Source organism: Coregonus clupeaformis, chromosome 12 (assembly GCF_020615455.1).
Source record: "Coregonus clupeaformis isolate EN_2021a chromosome 12, ASM2061545v1, whole genome shotgun sequence".
Lineage (NCBI taxonomy): Eukaryota > Metazoa > Chordata > Actinopteri > Salmoniformes > Salmonidae > Coregonus > Coregonus clupeaformis.
This window is the reverse complement of record NC_059203.1, coordinates 39,010,288-39,028,100: the sequence shown is the minus strand read 5'-3', so window position 1 is coordinate 39,028,100 and position 17,813 is coordinate 39,010,288. Positions and strand designations below refer to the sequence as shown.

At 45.2% G+C, this 17,813-nt stretch overlaps 2 protein-coding genes across 3 annotated transcripts in view; one reads left to right on the top strand and one right to left on the bottom strand.

Annotated features, from left to right (window-relative positions):
- The first annotated feature begins 7,776 nt into the window (after positions 1–7,776).
- On the top strand, positions 7,777–9,519 carry LOC121578776 (transcription factor Sp5-like). Its single transcript, XM_041893159.1, has 2 exons — positions 7,777–7,824; positions 8,386–9,519. Exons 1-2 carry the CDS (start codon positions 7,777–7,779, stop codon positions 9,517–9,519), a joined length of 1,182 nt encoding a protein of 393 aa, XP_041749093.1.
- A 3,251-nt stretch (positions 9,520–12,770) lies between these two features.
- LOC121577618 (rho guanine nucleotide exchange factor 25) overlaps positions 12,771–17,813 on the bottom strand; it is a 56,815-nt gene continuing 51,772 nt past the window's right edge. For both annotated transcript variants that reach the window (XM_041891358.2, XM_041891357.2), the window contains exons 12-16: positions 17,788–17,813; positions 17,434–17,614; positions 16,275–16,477; positions 15,836–15,979; positions 12,771–13,880 (exon numbers count right to left, since the gene is read on the bottom strand). The exon at positions 17,788–17,813 is cut by the window's right edge and continues 166 nt beyond it. In XM_041891358.2, the coding sequence (XP_041747292.2) occupies positions 13,764–13,880; positions 15,836–15,979; positions 16,275–16,477; positions 17,434–17,614; positions 17,788–17,813 (671 nt within the window). In that variant the 3' untranslated portion in view covers positions 12,771–13,763. The remainder of the gene's footprint in view (positions 13,881–15,835; positions 15,980–16,274; positions 16,478–17,433; positions 17,615–17,787) is intronic.

Here is a 17,813-nt window from a genome sequence, read left to right as displayed (position 1 = left end):
ATTTTACTGGGTGACTTTCACTTTTACTTGAGTCATTTTCTATCAAGGTATCTTTACTTTTACTCAAGTATGACAATTTGGTACTTTTTCCACCACTGCAGAAGGATACAGAAAGGAAGCTTGGAGAAAGCATGCAGGGTTTCAAAAATACCTAACCTCTCTATTCTCCTCTATTCAATAGAACTCCTACAATGGTGTTGTCTCAAAGATTCTTCTTAGCCACTATTCTGAGTCCAACTGTGTCAATGCTGAAAATCAGCCCAAAACCCATCTGTCATTGTATCAACTGATTTCCCTTGGTTCTGTGGTGAGAGGGTGGTTGGAAGGGTGGGTCAGGTTTAAGTTCAAGATGTGGGGTCATGGTGATGGTGGCCCATTCAGGGCAACACCATGGGTGTGAAATCAGCTTTATGACACAGACAGTAGTAAAAGCAGGACAACAAAAGCCCTGGTGAGTTACTGGCTTTAAAGACGGTGCAGATGGCCAAAGCAGCTGGGCACATTACAGACGGATCTGGTTTATAATGGCCCTTCAGGCTAGGCAGTTATGACATGATGAGATTCTGAATACTCCCTCAGGAAAGGATGGATTTAACACCAAAGACGGAACGCAATCTCTCTGTAAACTGTTCTAGTCTAGTCGATCCCAATTCCCTCTCATGCTCATTTGTATGATTTTCATTATCTTTTCAATTCTGTGTTTACTTATGTCTTCTGTGTATAATCCCACAACAAGCAAAAATTCCAACAACTGGCCATAAAGTTTTCTAATTCAGAAGATGCATAGCCTTCCAACCTCAGCTGTCTGACCGTACGTACATATCCTAACCAGAAACCATGGATTACAGGCAACATCCGCACTGTGCTAAAGGCTAGAGCTGCCGCTTTCAAGAAGTGGAACACTAATCCGGAGATTTATAAGAAATCCCGCTATGCCCTCCGAAGAACCATCAAACAGGCAAAGCGTCAATACAGGACTAAGATCGAACCGGCTCCGACGCTCGTCGGATGTGGCAGGGCTTGTAAACTATTACAGACTGCAAAGGAAAGCACAGCCACGAGCTGCCGAGTGACGCGAGCCTACCAGACAAGCTAAATTACTTCTATGCTCGCATCGAGGCAAGTAACACTGAAACATGCATGAGAGCATCAGCTGTTCTGGATGACTGTGTGATCACACTCTCTGTAGCCGATGTGAGTAAGACCTTTAAACAGGTCAACATTCACAAGACCACAGGGCCAGACGGATTACCAGGATGTGTACTCCGAGCATGCGCTGACCAACTGGCAAGTGTCTTCACTGACATTTTCAACCTCTCCCTGTCTGAGTCTGTATTACCAACATGTTTCAAGCAGACCACCATAGTCCCTGTGCCCAAGAACACTAATGTAACCTGCCTAAATCACTACCGACCCATAGCACTCACGTCTGTAGCCATGAAGTGCTTTGAAAGGCTGGTCATGGCTCACATAAACACCATTATCCCAGAAACCCTAGACCTACTCCAATTTGCATATTGCCCCAACAGATCCACAGATGATGCAATCTCTATTGCGCTCCACACTGCCCTTTCACACCTGGACAAAAGGAACACCTATGTGAGAATGCTATTCATTGACTACAGCTCAGCGTTCAACACCATAGTGCCCTCAAAGCTCATCACTAAGCTAAGGACCCTGGGACTAAACACCTCCCTCTGCAACTGGATCCTGGACTTCCTGACGGGCCGCCCCCAGGTGGTAAGGGTAGGTAACAACACATCCGCCACGCTGATCCTCAACACGGGGGCCCCTCAGGGGCGCGTGCTCAGTCCCCTCCTGTACTCCCTGTTCACTCATGACTGCATGGCCAGGCAAGACTCCAACACCATCATTAAGTTTGCCGATGACACAACAGTGGTAGGCCTGATCACCGACAACGACGAGACAGCCTATATAGGGAGGAGGTCAGAGACCTGGCCGTGTGGTGCCAGGACAACAACCTCTCCCTCAACGTGATCAAGACAAAGGAGATGATTGTGGACTACAAGAAAAAGAAGAGGACCGAGCACACCCCCATTCTCATCGACGGGGCTGTAGTGGAGCAGGTTGAGAGCTTCAAGTTCCTTGGTGTCCACATCACCAACAAACTAACATGGTCCAAGCACACCAAGACAGTCGTGAAGAAGGCACAACAAAGCCAAAGGAACCTGAAAAGATTTGGCATGGGTCCTCAGATCCTCAAAAGGTTCTACAGCTGCACCATCGAGAGCATCCTGACTGGTTGCATCACTGCCTGGTATGGCAGTGACTCCAGCCACCCTAGTCATAGACTGTTCTCTCTGCAACCACACGGCAAGTGGTACCGGAGCGCCAAGTCTAGGTCCAAGAGGCTTCTAAACAGCTTCTACCCCCAAGCCATAAAACTCTTGAACATCTAATCAAATGGCTACCCAGACTATTTGCATTGCCCCCCACCCCTCTTTTACGCTGCTGCTACTCTCTGTTTATTATCTATGCATAGTCACTTTAAAAACTCTACCTACATGTACATATTACCCCAATTACCTTGACATTTTAGTCATTTAGCAGACGCTCTTATCCAGAGCGACTTACAGTTAGTGAATACATATTTTTTTATACTGGCCCCCTGTGGGAATCGAACCCACAACCCTGGCGTTGCAAACGCCATGCTCTATCAACTGAGCTACATCCCTGCTGGCCATTCCCTCCCCTACCCTGTACAACACTGGGACAATTGTGACCCGCCCATGAGTCTCCCGGTCGCGGCCGGCTGCGACAGAGCCTGGATTCGAACCAGGATCTCTAGTGGCACAGTTAGCACTGGGATGTTACCACTGCGCCATTGCCCCCGCACATTGACTCGGTACCAGTACCCCCTGTATATAGCCTCGCTATTGTTATTTTTATTGCTGCTCTTTAATTTTTTGTTACTTTTATTTAGTATTATTTCATATTGTATTTTTTTTGGTATTCTATCTTAAAACTGCATTGTTGGTTAAGGGCTTGTAAGTAAGCATTTCACTTCAAGGTCTACACCTGTTGTTTACGTGTGACAAATAAAAATGTGATTTGATTTGGACAGTGGGCAGTGTCCAACACAAACCATGCCCTTGAGCTCAAGGGAGAAACCACAAAACCATATGTTCCTCCACTCATTCACTCACTACATGAATCAAGTGTTCACATTGGAGGTGGCCAAAGGAGGGAGCGTCAATATTTCAGTCAAGGCCTCTCTCTCATTAATGCCAGAGAGAAAGGTATGAAAGCCTGTTTGTTGATGTGATGCGCTACCTCTCCACCTAGCCTGTTCTAGTGATCCCTGGGATCTCTCCCTGCCCCTGCCTCTGGAACCCAGGGAAAGCTGGAGAGCATGGAGAGATCCATATGGATCCAGGTGTATTCCTGACAAACGTAGAAGAAATCTGCCAAAAGATTTTCAACTCATTTAAAAAAAAGTTAGGATCAAAACAATCATGTTTCCAACAGCAGTTATGGGCATATACAGTAAGACATAACATATAACATCATGGCCTCTTAACTGACCCTCATTTGTCTTTAACAGCTAATAGCCTAATTGCTCTCTAGGTTTATTGGCACAGGGAGATCCTGACCCTCACATCTGTTATGACCATTTTGTCATAATAGATGTCACAGTCCTTGGTGCAAATATAGATGTATGATGGGATGCCATGGAGATATGACTGGAAGAAGAAGCAAACCTTATACCTTAAAATGAAATGCCAATTGTCCATTCAATTTCTGAGGATACATCTTGAAACTGAAATGCAAGGAAAAGAGATATGGATGAAAAAAATTGACAAATAACTACACAATTGTTATTGACTGCTGAGTGAAATATGGTGTCATAGTTAACTAGTAAGGAAAGAAAATGTATAAAAATGCCAGAATAGACACAATCAAAATAAACAAAAGTTATTCATTGACTTAAAGCAACAGTGACAAAATCATTAGTTTGAAATTTAATACAAAAGAGAAATGTCCTGTTAGTTGTTATTGAGATTATGATGGGATGGGATTGTTATTTGTTGCTATGCAAATATCACTTGACACCTCTTGGAGAGCCCTTTGAAGACGCAAAATGGTCACCACGTGCAAACTGTTGTGTCTGCATTTGCAATATGATTAGATATGGCCTTCACTTGAACCTTGTCTTCAAAGACCTTCAGTTTGCTTGATTTTCAGATGCTATTGGGGCGCTTTGATCTTGGATTATTATACAGAATCAAGAAAGAAACCCAAAAAACGTTAACCACCAGCTCAAAGAACTTCCAAATACTTGCAATGATATAGTAGTAGGCCGCCTATCATAAAAATACAAATTGTGGATATTTGGCCATTAGTGAAACCAGGCTAATTCGGCACAAAGAAAAAATATTCCCTCAGATGTTCATATAGCCTACAGCATAATCCCAGAAACCCTAGACCCACTCCAATTTGCATACCGCCCCAACAGATCCACAGATGATGCAATCTCTATCGCACTCCACACTGCCCTTTCCCACCTGGACAAGAGGAACACCTACGTGAGAATGCTATTCATTGACTACAGCTCAGCATTCAACACCATAGTGCCCTCTAAGCTCATCACTAAGCTAAGGATCCTGGGACTAAACACCTCCCTCTGCAACTGGATCCTGGACTTCCTGACTGGCCGCCCCCAGGTGGTAAGGGTAGGTAACAACACATCTGCCACACTGATCCTCAACACGGGGCCCCTCAGGGGTGCATGCTCAGTCCCCTCCTGTACTCTCTGTTCACCCATGACTGCATGGCCAGGCACGACTCCAACACCATCATTAAGTTTGCCGACGACACAACAGTGGTAGGCCTGATCACCGACAACGATGAGACAGCCTATAGGGGAGGAGGTCAGAGATCTGGCCGTGTGGTGCCAGGACAACAACCTCTCCCTCAACGTGACCAAGACAAAGGAGATGATTGTGGACTACAGGAAAAAAAAGAGGACTGAGCACGCCCCCATTCTCATCGACGGGGCTGTAGTGGAACAGGTTGAGAGCTTCAAGTTCCTTGGTGTCCACATCACCAACGAACTATCATGGTCCAAACACACCAAGACAGTCGTGAAGAGGGCACGACAAAGCCTATTCCCCCTCAGGAGACTAAAAAGATTTGGCATGGGTCCTCAGATCCTCAAAAAATTCTACAGCTGCACCATCGAGAGCATCCTGACTGGTTGCATCACCGCCTGGTATGGCAACTGCTTGGCCTCTGACCGCAAGGCACTACAGAGGGTAGTGCGTACGGCCCAGTACATCACTGGGGCAAAGCTCCCTGCCATCCAGGACCTCTATACCAGGCGGTGTCAGAGGAAGGCCCTCAAAATTGTCAAAGACTCCAGCCACCCTAGTCATAAACTGTTCTCTCTGCTACCGCACGGCAAGCGGTACCGGAGTGCCAAGTCTAGGTCCAAAAGACTTCTCAACAGCTTCTACCCCCAAGCCATAAGACTCCTGAACAGCTAATCATGGCTACCCGGACTATTTGCACTGCCCCCCCACCCCATCCTTTTACGCTGCTGCTACTCTGTTATGTATTTATGCATAGTCACTTTAACTCTACCCACATGTACATATTACCTCAACTACCTCAACTAGCCGGTGCCCCCGCACATTGACTCTGCAACGGTACCCCCCTGTATATATAGCCTCCCTACTGTCACTTTATTTTACTGTATATATAGCCTCCCTACTGTCACTTTATTTTACTTCTGCTCTTTTTTTCTCAACACTTTTTTTGTTGTTGTTTTATTCTTACTTTTTTTGTTTAAAATAAATGCACTGTTGGTTAAGGGCTGTAAGTAAGCATTTCACTGCAATGTCTGCACCTGTTGTATTCGGCGCATGTGACCAATAAAATTTGATTTGATTTGATTTGATTTGATTTATACGGTATATATGCCTATATACTGTAGCCTATAGACTAGCCTACTGTGAAAATCACCTGCTCTTCACATGAGGGATCAACAAAAAATTAATAGGGCCTAACCCTTACAAAAAAAGATTGCAGTCAGAGTGCAGTATAACTGCAGTACACTGCAGTATAACTGTAGTTAGAGTGCAGTATAACTGCGTCCAAAATAACACAGTGTTTTTATACTGGAGTAATTTTATAGTGTAACTGCAGTTAGAGTGCAGTATTACATTTTAGTCATTTAGCAGACGGTCTTTTCCAGAGCGACATACAGTTAGTGAGTGCATACATTTTCATACTGGCCCCCCGTGGGAAACGAACCCACAACCCTGGCGTTGCAAGCGCCATGCTCTACCAACTGAGCTACACAGCAGTTATTCTGCAATTACTGCGTCCAAAATACCACAGTCGACTGCAGTTACTGCACTTTTACTGCAGTTTCAAAACTGCAATCTTTTTTTGTAAGGGTAAATTATTCAGGTAAACTATATCGTAAATGTCTCTGTCCCTCGCCCCCTCTCTCTTTCTCTCGCTCTGGCACTCACTGGGCGGATTCGATTATACTGAGCTGCAGGGCACCAGGCAAAGGCCCGTCACGTAATCGGGAGAAAGCGGGGAGGGAGGAGCGCCATTCTCAAATTGAACAGTAATATGTGCCACTCTGTCATTTTGTCAACAGTGCAGCATGGTGCATCGTCCAGAAACATACAACAGCTCTTTTCCATAAAATACATGTTTGAATTTTTTTCTAACTATTTTTCATTGGGAAGGAAGATAAAGCGTTTAGGCCAAATATCAAACGCAATCACCTTCATATGGGAAAACACAGAATCCTACTAATTATGCTACTACATGTACTTAAATACGTCACTTTTGTTTTGAGCCGACTTCGCCGTGGGCTTTTAACGGGGCACATGGCTCACGCCCGGGAGGCAGCCCGGTTCCAAATCGAATGCAATCAATTTAACTTTGAGCCAATGCAAAACACGCCTACACGGGTGCCCGGGCGAGATTAATATAACCCTCTCATTATAATATGCCATTTAGCAGACGCTTTTATCCAAAGCGACTTACAGTCATGCGTGCATACATTTTTTGTGTATGGGTGGTCCCGGGGATCGAACCCACTACCTTGGCGTTACAAGCGCCGTGCTCTACCAGTTGAGCTACAGAGGACACACACACACACACACACACACACACACACACACACACACACACACACACACACACACACACACACACACACACACACACACACACACACACACACACACACACACACACACACACACACACACACACACACACACACACACACACACACACACACACACACACACACACACACACACACACACACACACACACACACACACACACACACACACACACACACACACACACACACACACACACACACACACACACACACACACACACACACACACACACACACACACACACACACACACACACACACACACACACACACACACACACACACACACACACTTCAAAGGATATCCAGTCATAGCGTTCAAGGCAATCAGTGAAGTCAAGGTTGCAGAAGGATAGCGCCGGAGCCCGGATTTCGGAATTCATCATTTCTACAATACATTTTTATTCTATGTTATTTTTTATTTCTTCACAACAATATAAAGCACATTATGAGGTAAAAAAAAACATATTCAGAAAAGGAGTCTGACTTTGGATGACAAACCTGTTTTCTAGATTTTGTTTCGGTGCTGCGCTTGTGCTGAGACCAGTTAAAAAGCTACGTTGGCCGCAGAAGCGCGCAGTGGAGACACACAAAAAGTCATGTCCGCTTTGCCGGGGACCGACCACTTTCTAAACCCTTTCTTACAGGTGAGGAAAATCTGTTTGAAATGTTTTTAGAGGAATCTCGGTATGGGAGAGTCATTTCAGTGTTAGCCTACTTTAGAGTAAATTTTGAGAGTGTCAAGTGCGATTATTGATACATTTTCTCCCAGTATCTTTCTAGTAATTCGTCTGGTTTAATTTGTTAGCAGTATTTTACCTTAAAATATTTACTCAATTTTAGTTAATTAAATACATTGACAACATCAGTACAATTATAACATATCATTTAGAAATAGAGATGTAGAGGTTCACAGTAAAAGGTCACCACTAGGGGAAAAATCTGTCGATGTGCCCTTAAGCAAGGCACTTGCTTAAGGGCACTTGCTTAATTGCTCCTGTAAGTCGCTCTGGATAAGAGCGTCTGCTAAATGACTAAAATGTAAATGTAAACCACTGTTCTATAGTTTCTCTATATTATCACATTAGAAAGAAGGTCTAACTTCTGTGTTATCACTATAATATCTTGATTTTGTATCTGGTTTTGTGCTCAAGAATATCCAATTCAATAGTGTACAGCATGTCATCCATTCTTTCTATACCCCACAGGACCGCACACCCAGCTCCTCTCCTGAGAATGGGCCCCATCCCCTCTCCTCCTTCCTGGCCAGAGCCTGTGGCCAAGCCCGACTGGGGGGCAGTGGAGTGGGGCAGGAGCGGCCACACTCTTCCTATGAGGGGACCATGAGTTCCATGACTGGGATGCTCCAGATGTGGGGCAGTGAAGTGCCCCAGAGCTCCAGTCTAGGGGTCCAACAGGTGGCAACTCTGACAGTGCCAAAACTACATTTTCCTGAACACGTCCAGAGCGGACTGGGCCTTCACCCCCATACCCACCACCACCTCCATGAGCTGCCTCTCACCCCTCCTGCTGAGCCCTCCTCCACCCCGGCTGCCTACGCCTTTGAGCTCCCCCCAGTGAAGATGCCCGTTCCTCAGGTCCAGGGTAGCTCTCATACCCCATACTTCCACCACCAGCACAATTGTATGGGGGAGAACTTTCCTAACTTCCTTCAAGGTTCCACAACAAGACACCCCCACCACACTGGTCGGCATACAGAGGAAGGTCAGCAGTGGTGGAGCCTGCCCCAGACCACCAGCAGCCCCCATGGTCATCAGCAACCTCATGGCCAGACCCACCATCACCACCCTCACCCCTTTGCCCTGGGCAGACAGCTGGGGCTGGAGAACCAGCCTCAGATTGCAGCCCTCCTCCAAGGCTCCTCCAAGGGCCTGCTGGGCTCCACACGCTGCTGCAAGTGCCCCAACTGCCAGGCCTCCTCTGGGGGCACAGGGGCTCCAGCCAACCCTGAGGAACCAGGCCAGAGGAGGCTCCACATCTGCCACCTGCCCGAGTGTGGCAAGGTGTACAAGAAGACTTCCCAACTGAAGGCCCACCTGCGCTGGCATGCCGGGGAGCGGCCTTTCGTCTGCAGCTGGCTCTTCTGTGGGAAGAACTTCACACGCTCAGACGAGCTGCAGAGGCACCTGCGCACACATACGGGGGAGAAGCGCTTCGGCTGCCAGTCATGTGGGAAGAGGTTCATGCGGAGTGACCACCTGACAAAACACAAGAAGACCCACCAGGGTAGGAGTGGCCACGACAGCCAGGCCCCCCAACAGGAGGCTCCACAGCCACAGGGTGGCACCAGAGGACCAGCCAGGAACATCAAGATAGAGTAGAGAAAATATCAAAAGCCAAGTGACTCGCGGTCAGCGTGGTGTGGAGACCCTCAGAAAGAGCAGAAAGACAGAAGGGTCAGTGTGGAGACAGAGTCAAGAGCAGACCAGGGATTCAATGGCCTTTCTCTGGAGAAATAGACTTCTTGCAAACGCACAAACTTTTACTCCATCAAACCATTGTCATGACAACATGTTTGTCATGGTCATTGTAGCCAGCATTGTCCACTGGGCCACCAGCAGGAGGCCTGTGATCTTCAGAGGCTGTTCTGTTCAGCACGACTGCCTGTGTGGAGATTGGCAATAAAAGCAGAAGAGCTGAGGAGGTTGAATATTCCTTTCTCATGGACCCCTAATGGAGATAACTGGTATCAGAGAATGACCAAAGATATCAGGGAGGAAGTCAGAATACAAATAATTATGGAGATAATGCTGTTTACAATGGTTATTTTCATTCAGTCTGCCAGTAGAGACTATCTGACTGCAGTGTTACAGTTTTCAATAATAAACACTACACTAGAAATTATTGTGTTATTACAGTTTTTTCCAACTGCTTACACACGTTTTCAAAACTATGTCTCCTTTTTTCAAAACTCTACACACAATTCCCAAAACTGCACACACAAAATGCAAAATGCCTCACATCTCCTTCAAAATGTAACACTGCATTCAAAATGCCGTAAACACATGTCAGAATGAAGCATTTGCATCAAATGGCAAACACTTCTTTCATAATAGTACATTTTTGGATATACCATGTAAACACTGTTGTTCTAAATCTAAAGCTCTTTGGTCTTTCATAGGCTTATATCTACATTTCAATACAATGTTCTACAGTGAAAGTAATCTGCTGAGAGGGGTAACAAGTACACTGTAAACACCAATGCAATGTAGAAACAGAAAATATTTATTAGGCCAAACATTACTGTTGTATACAGTAGCACACAACAAAACCATAAACATATGTAAACCAAAAGTATATTCTTTAGAATACAGTAAAGAACACAATTGTGTGTGTGGGGTCCCGGGGGCAGTCCAGGAATTGGTAGGGGGGTGGGCAGTCACCAGTGCTAAGCTACGCTTCATCTCTTCTCCGGGCTGGGTCTGGCCACAATACTTTGTCCACATCACAAGATACGTTTTCTCTTGCCAAACATCGAGGGAAGTATCTCCTAGCATGGCGTATCCAACCTTGGACAGAGGCAACCTCTATGTCCCCACATGCGTCCTCCATTGCCTGGAGAAGCGGCATGCGGGCATAGGGTTGGCAATCATACACTTTCCAGCGCCAGGCTGAGAAGAATTCCTCTATGGGATTTAGAAAAGGTGAATATGAGGGTAGGTACAAAACTACAAATTGTGGATGGGTGGCAAACCAGTTTTGGACCAGAACAGCCCGGTGAAAACTAACATTGTCCCATATAACCACAAATCCAGCAGGCTCCTGATCTGGATCAGGGACAAGCATTGTGTAAATTGCATCCAGAAAAGTGAGCCTATGGCCGGTCTTGTACGGACCCAGTGTGGCATTGTGATGGAGGACCCCGTTTTGAGTGATGGCAGCACACATAGTTATATTACCCCCACGCTGTCCAGGGACATTGGTAATTGCCCTCTGTCCTTTTACATTTCTTCAGCGGCGCCTGGTTTTGGTGAGGTTGAAGCCAACCTCATCCACATAAATAAATCTCCTTCCTTCTCTTCTTTGCCCTCGTCCTCTTCTTCCTCTTCCTCTTCCTCTTCATTTTCCTCTTCCTCCTCCTCCTCCTCTTCCAACACTTCGTCTTTGAATTTGTCCTCGTTGTTGTCCCCTGCCTCTCCCTCCTACTCCTCTTGCTCTCTGTCCATTGTTGGCATCCATTGTTCAAAACAGGTAATCTGACCTTTGACCTATTTATAGGCCTATACTACAGTAAAGCAGTGATTGGTTAGTGATCAGTTAAGCAATTAGTGTTTGCACATGTGAAGAGTGTGTGTGTGACCTGGTGAATAAGTGTAGCATTTTGAATGGTTGTGTTTGGAAAAGGAAAGCAAGTCACTTCCTGTTAGATTTTTGTGTTTTAGGTAGAGAATTGTGTGTAGTGTTTTGAAAAAAGTGTTTTATGCAATTGACAACTGAGTCAAAGGCTGAGAAATAGCTTATGGTTTTGGAGATTTGGTGTGTAGTTTTGCACTTTGAGTGAGAGGTTTCAAAAATCGTGTGACATGAAAAGATTTTGTGTGTAAGCAGTCGGAAAAAACTGTAATTAATCCTTAGGGGAAGGACCAAATTCTCTTCTGGATAAGTAAAAAGTATTGGCTTATTGGGCTTATTTCTTAAGTGTGTATTTTTAGGACATTTATATTGATATAATAAAATGTATTTGGTTGTCAGAAAGCTAAAATAATAGTGTGATTCAATTGACATTGATCTACATTACATGAGTATAAAATCAGAAATAAACAAAACTACATTTGAGTAAAACAAACTGAGCTTGATTTCATTTAAATAAAACAATAAAAAAGACTGAACACTTTCAGCAATGATAATTCAAATTATTGTTTAGCCATTTTGTCAACTGTTGTCAGTTACTGTTTAGCCAGTTAATAATCTCCTCTCTATGGATAGTCGTATAGCAACATAGAGCTCTAACCAAGAAGGAATGTCCTGTGTTTATTGGCCCCCAGCTGATAGCGGTGTCCTTTGATTTAGCTGTGGTGGCAATTTATGATCCCACCCATTCCCCGGTTGGCGTTTTATTTCTCAAATTCTTCCCAAATCTGAAATACACTGGCAGAAACCTCAGCATCTCACCTGAAAAGCTATATTTGAACATGAGTGTGAGCATCTTCTATCTTCACGTAGCCATTTATCACCAAGAGCCCTATTTTGAGCATTTAAAGTTGTCCCTCAACTCACCATTTGAGGGAGCTAAATACCTTAAGTATTTTTTCCAGGTCCCTCCTACCAAAGACTGTCAAGGAACCAAGCAAATCACCAATGGATGTGTGAAACGATATTGTTTAGTTTTATACTGAATACATCGAATTTCTCTTGCTTAGTGGTGCTATTGTTCACTTTTGTATTGTTCCTGTGGGGTGGAAGTATTCATTTCACAAAGGCAACAGTTAGTGTGTAGGCTACGTGAAGGAAATGGGCATTCTGGGGTTTTCCAGGATATTCAAGTCATCTCACTATCAGTTCCTTTTTGTCAGTCTTATAACATAACATGACCATGACCAAGACCAGAAGTATGATGGGGGAGAAACAGCAGCACAGTGTTTCATAAACATTTTTATTGATATGATCCCATAGCAGATTATTTACATTCATGATGACTGACAGATGAGCACCGCCTCTATCTTTGTTCCCTTGTCCTCTCTCCTTCATTTTTGAGTGGGCTTTGTGTGAGTTTACGTGTGCTTTCTTCAGCTATTTAGGAAGAGAGACAGAGAATAGATATGTCATTTCCTCCCCGCTGGTGTTTACTTTCCTTGTTGTGCAAAGTGATAAAAGCTGTCACACGAAGCAGTAGCATAATGGTAATATGGTCCCCGTGTTTAAGAAAAACCAACAGGAAAGAGCTGGCGACTTTAGAAGTGGTAGTTCCCAAATGTCTATTATTTCTATATGAAAACAAATGGTGTTAAGAATGTCACCATATCAAGTTGAATTCTGTATAAACTCATGACAAACTTAGTGGTACTGTACTGTGGAAACGATGTGCAGTGTGAATAGCAACCGTTGCATCGCAGTTGCATTCCACCAGTCACACACACATACCAACATTCACCCACAAACACACTGTCAACATCAGAGACCATCGTTTACTTTTCCTCTTCTCTCACAGATACACCACGAGGGCTGCACTTCTGCTTCACTTCTCACATCACAATAGTAAGTAGAGGTTTCAAAATAGTAGAAAATATAATAAGATGACAGAAATATCAACCAAAAAAGATACCATAGTAATCGTAATATAGAGCTATATTAGGGTAATCACAAGAGTGGTGATAGTGAAACTGTCTGAACTGACCCTGCCCCAGGCCCCCTGCCTGTCCTAAGTGGAGTGGAGCCAGGCTAACCAGGGCTCTCTCAGCCTGCCCCTCATTCGCTCTGGGGTGAAGGTTGCACTAGGTACAGATCTAGGATCAGCTTCCCCATCCCCCAAACCTAATCTGGGGGAAATTCTAAACTGACCTAAGATCAGCGTCTAGCGGCAACTTCACCCTACACCCCTTCATTCAGTCTGTGAAGTCACAGGTTATCAGCACTCATGCTCATGCAGAGAGAGTTCTGTCAGCTGATCCAGGTTGCCTGAGCGATGCGCTGCGTAAGCCCCTCCCTCCCCCGGCATGGCTCCATGGTACCAGTCAGTACCACCCTGAGAAGACAGGAGAAGACAGAGGCAGTGTGTTCAGTTACATACACATAGTGGAGTCATACCTGGGCCAAGAGGCTTAATGTGTCAATAACTTTTATATCAAAGCCTTTATTACATTTAAGTCTGAACATATTCCGTTTGTACATCTGTGCAGTCTCTGAATGTAATGATGTAATATAAGTCTGTATCTGTGTTACAAGGAGGCCTGTATATTGTGTATAGGAGGAAGTAGGTAATTGTTGACTTGTGCTATGGCAATTTCTTCCTTATTGTCCCTGAGGAGGTTAATGAAGTCATATGGAACTGAACTGAATGGAATATACCATATGCTTTTAAGTTGAATGGTTTCTAATGGATTCAGAGTTCCTTTGTTTCCTGGATCACCTGCATTTCCACACAGTGAGCAGAGCTCTCAATCTCAGGACCTCCGGTTGGTCGGTCTGTCGGTGCTCAGCGTGCCAGAGAGAGACAGTGAACGAACTGGCTTTACAGGAAGGGCCCAGCACAAAACAAGCCTGATAACAACACTCAAGATCCCATGGCCCTAGCACCAGTGCCAGAGAGAAAGAGAGAGAGAGAGAGAGAGAGAGAGAGAGAGAGAGAGAGAGAGAGAGAGAGAGAGAGAGAGAGAGAGAGAGAGAGAGAAAAAAGAGAGAGATAGTCCTACACACAAAAAGAGAGAGAGAGACAGACAGAAGAGAGAAAGAGAGGGAGATAGAGACACACACAGAGAAATAGAGACCCTACCTAGCCTTGCAAAAAGGAAAGGGGAAAGACAAAGCTGATGGTATGTTGAATGGTTCTAAAGCAAGATCCTATCCTTACATCAACCCTGGATGGAGACAGGAAGAGAAAGTGACCCAACAGTTTGAACTCACTCAGCCTTCACACAGAATGCTATCAGTCCTCTCACCTTCTCTATATCTATTGTAGCATACAACATCTCTTTCCAAACACACCAGAACAGTTTGAAATAGCCCTCATCAACCCACTGATAGGACAACACTACACTTTTTTCCAAAGGCCCCAAAAGTTCCCTATCCTCCTTTCTGCATCTACCAGAGAGAGAGAGGAGGAGGAACTAAATGAAGTGTGGAAACATGCATGACAAGCCTCTCTGATAAGAGTCCAGCAATCAAACCCATTTCCTCATTTTAATGGTGAGAGTCTGGCTAAATAAGATAAACCACCAGTCAGGGCATTGGGCTAGTTATCCCTGGGAACTGACTGGAGAACATTGGGACAAAGGAATGTTTTTAACCCTGAACCTGCCTCAAACTGACTGGGGATCAGTTTGTCTGCTGAAGATTAAGTAATCCTCAGAGTATTCTGACTTGGGATCAGTGGGACTTGAGGGACTTGACTGCAATCTTTATCTTTATGGTTTCTATCGTATTTCTAGGAACTGACCACAGATCAATATGACAGCCAGCCAGCGTGCCATTAGTTTGGTATCCCCAGCTGGGAACAACAACAGGATATCTCCCATTAGGACAGAGGAGAGGACTGGCCCAGTCATTTCCCTCTAGCACTGACAACCATGACAACCAAGGCCAATGGCCAGGGGAATAATATGATAAAACAATAAAGAACTTGGGAAAGAGCTGACTTCACAGTTATTCCCCTCATCCTAACTGTAGAAGAGCTATTTATCAACTAAACCATTCGCTGATCTCTTTGTGATCTGAAGTGATGAGAGAGTTTATGGGAGGTTAATGACAGATATCGGGCTCATTGTGGTGAGTCCTAAATTGGAAAATAATTCAGACTTTCCTGTACTGTAAATCATGCTTTAATTATATTTCTGTAGACATGTGTGGTCGATCTCAAAATAGGATTTGGTCAATGTGGATTAGAGTTGTGACTTATCAGAACCTGCAAGATACTCACTGCTGTACTGAGAGTGTTGGAGTTAGTGGGTTCTTATTGTATTTCCCTGCAGTGTGATTGAATACCTGTGAGCTGTGCTGGGCAGGGGGGCACAGGCCGTTGGACACCCCCTGGCAGTGCCTGGCCTCTGGGGACAAGGTGAGCTGCAGAGGGCTGGTCAGAGGGAGGTGAGAGGGACGGCGTGTCGCATTGCTAAGGTACAGTGTGGACTGAAAGAGAGAAAAGAGAGGTGAATAAGAGAAAGAGAGCGAGAAAGAGAGAAATAGAGAGAGAGAGAAATAATTAGGTAATTAGATTAAATATATTTTTACAAGTAGTTACTAACACTATTTTATCTTCACTTGCTACGATCATCATCAGATGAAATCTTGTGAGTGCATTGGTGCAGTCAGTGGGTTATGTCCCAAATGGCACCCTATTCCATAAGGCTCTGGTCAAAAGTAGTGAACTATGTAGGGAATAGGGCGCCATTTGGGACACAGCCGGAGTATTATTAGTGCCTACCTGTGTGTCCGCAGTGGGTCCCTGGCTGGGCAGGTGCAGGGAGGGCAGGGAGGTGTTGTAGGAGCGCAAGTAAGGTAGCCGGTGGCGGTCAATGGAGGCCGAGGAGTGGGGTCGCAGGCCAGAGGACATTGCCACGGGAGCCCTCATTGCTCGTCCCAGGCTGTTGGACTCCCTACGCTGGTACTCTATAGGAGACTGGAGAGCTATGGACAACAGGAGATGGGGAGGACAGGAGGTTAGTTGGAGGGAGAAGAAGTGAGACACAATCATGCAGTTGACACAGTAAACACAGCTTCAAAATATCCTGAAATGTTTTATCATATTTTACAACAACATACACTGAGTTTACAAAACATTAGGAAAACCTTCCTAATATTGAGTTGCACCCCTTTTGCCCTCAGAACAACCTCAATTCGTTGGGGCATGGACTTTACAATTTGTCAAAAACATTCCACAGGGATGCTGGCCTATGTTGACTCCAATGCTTCCCACAGTTGTGTTAAGTTGGCTGGATGTCCTTTGGGTGGTGGACCATTCTTGATACACACGGGAAACTATTGAGTGTGAAAAACCTAGCAGCGTTATAGTTCTTGACACACTCAAACCAGTGCGCCTGGCACCTACCACCATACCCCGTTCAAAGGCACTTCAATATTTTTTCTTGCCAATTCACCCTCTGAATGGCACACATACACAATTCATGTCTCAGTTGTCTCAAGGCTTAAAAATTCCTTCTTTAACTGGTCTCCTCCCCTTCATCTACACTGATTAAAGTGGATTTAACAAGTGACATCAATAAGGGATCATAGCTTTCACCTGGATTCACCTGGTCAGTCTATGTCAGGGTTCTTCAATTCCGGTCCTGGAGGGCCGAAACACCTCTGTTTTTCATCCTCTCCTTCTAATCAGGGGCTAATTTAGACCTGGGACACCAGGTGAGTGCAATTAAATACCAGGTAGAAATAAAAAACAGAAGTGTTTCGGCCCTCCAGGACCGGAATTGTAGAACCCTGGTCTATGTCATGGAAATGTTTTGTACACTCAGTGTATACTTGTGTGTGTAAACATCAGAGAAAAAGTAGTGCACTAAATAGGGAATAGGGTGTCATTTGGGACACATTATGTATATGGCCCTTGGCCTAGCAGTCAGCAGGAGTACCGTTGAGGAAGTTCCTCTGTGTCTCCAGGATCTGGACCACGTCGTTGACCCAGGCCCTCCGCGTCTCCGGGGACGATGCCTGCAGGACGAAGCGCGTCACGCTCCCATCAGGCCCACGGGACGTCAGGACCAGACGACATGGGTCCTCCTCACAGTGGTCCTCCACACCCAGACAACTGAGCTGCAGCAGAGAGAGAGACAGGGGTCACACACATACACACACACACACACACACACACACACACACACACACACACACACAGACACAGACACAGACACAGACACAGACACAGACACAGACACAGACACAGACACAGACACAGACACAAACAAACAGTACTCTGTCATTCTCACCTTGATGCTGTTTTTAAAGGTGTACC

What these genes read in the sequence shown, in the direction of transcription:
- LOC121578776 (XM_041893159.1), top strand. Translation starts at nt 7,777, where the DNA reads ATGTCCGCTTTGCCGGGGACCGACCACTTTCTAAACCCTTTCTTACAG. An exon ending in TTCTAAACCCTTTCTTACAG is followed by an intron (nt 7,825 to 8,385) that starts GTGAGGAAAATC and finishes TATACCCCACAG; the next exon opens with GACCGCACACCCAGCTCCTC.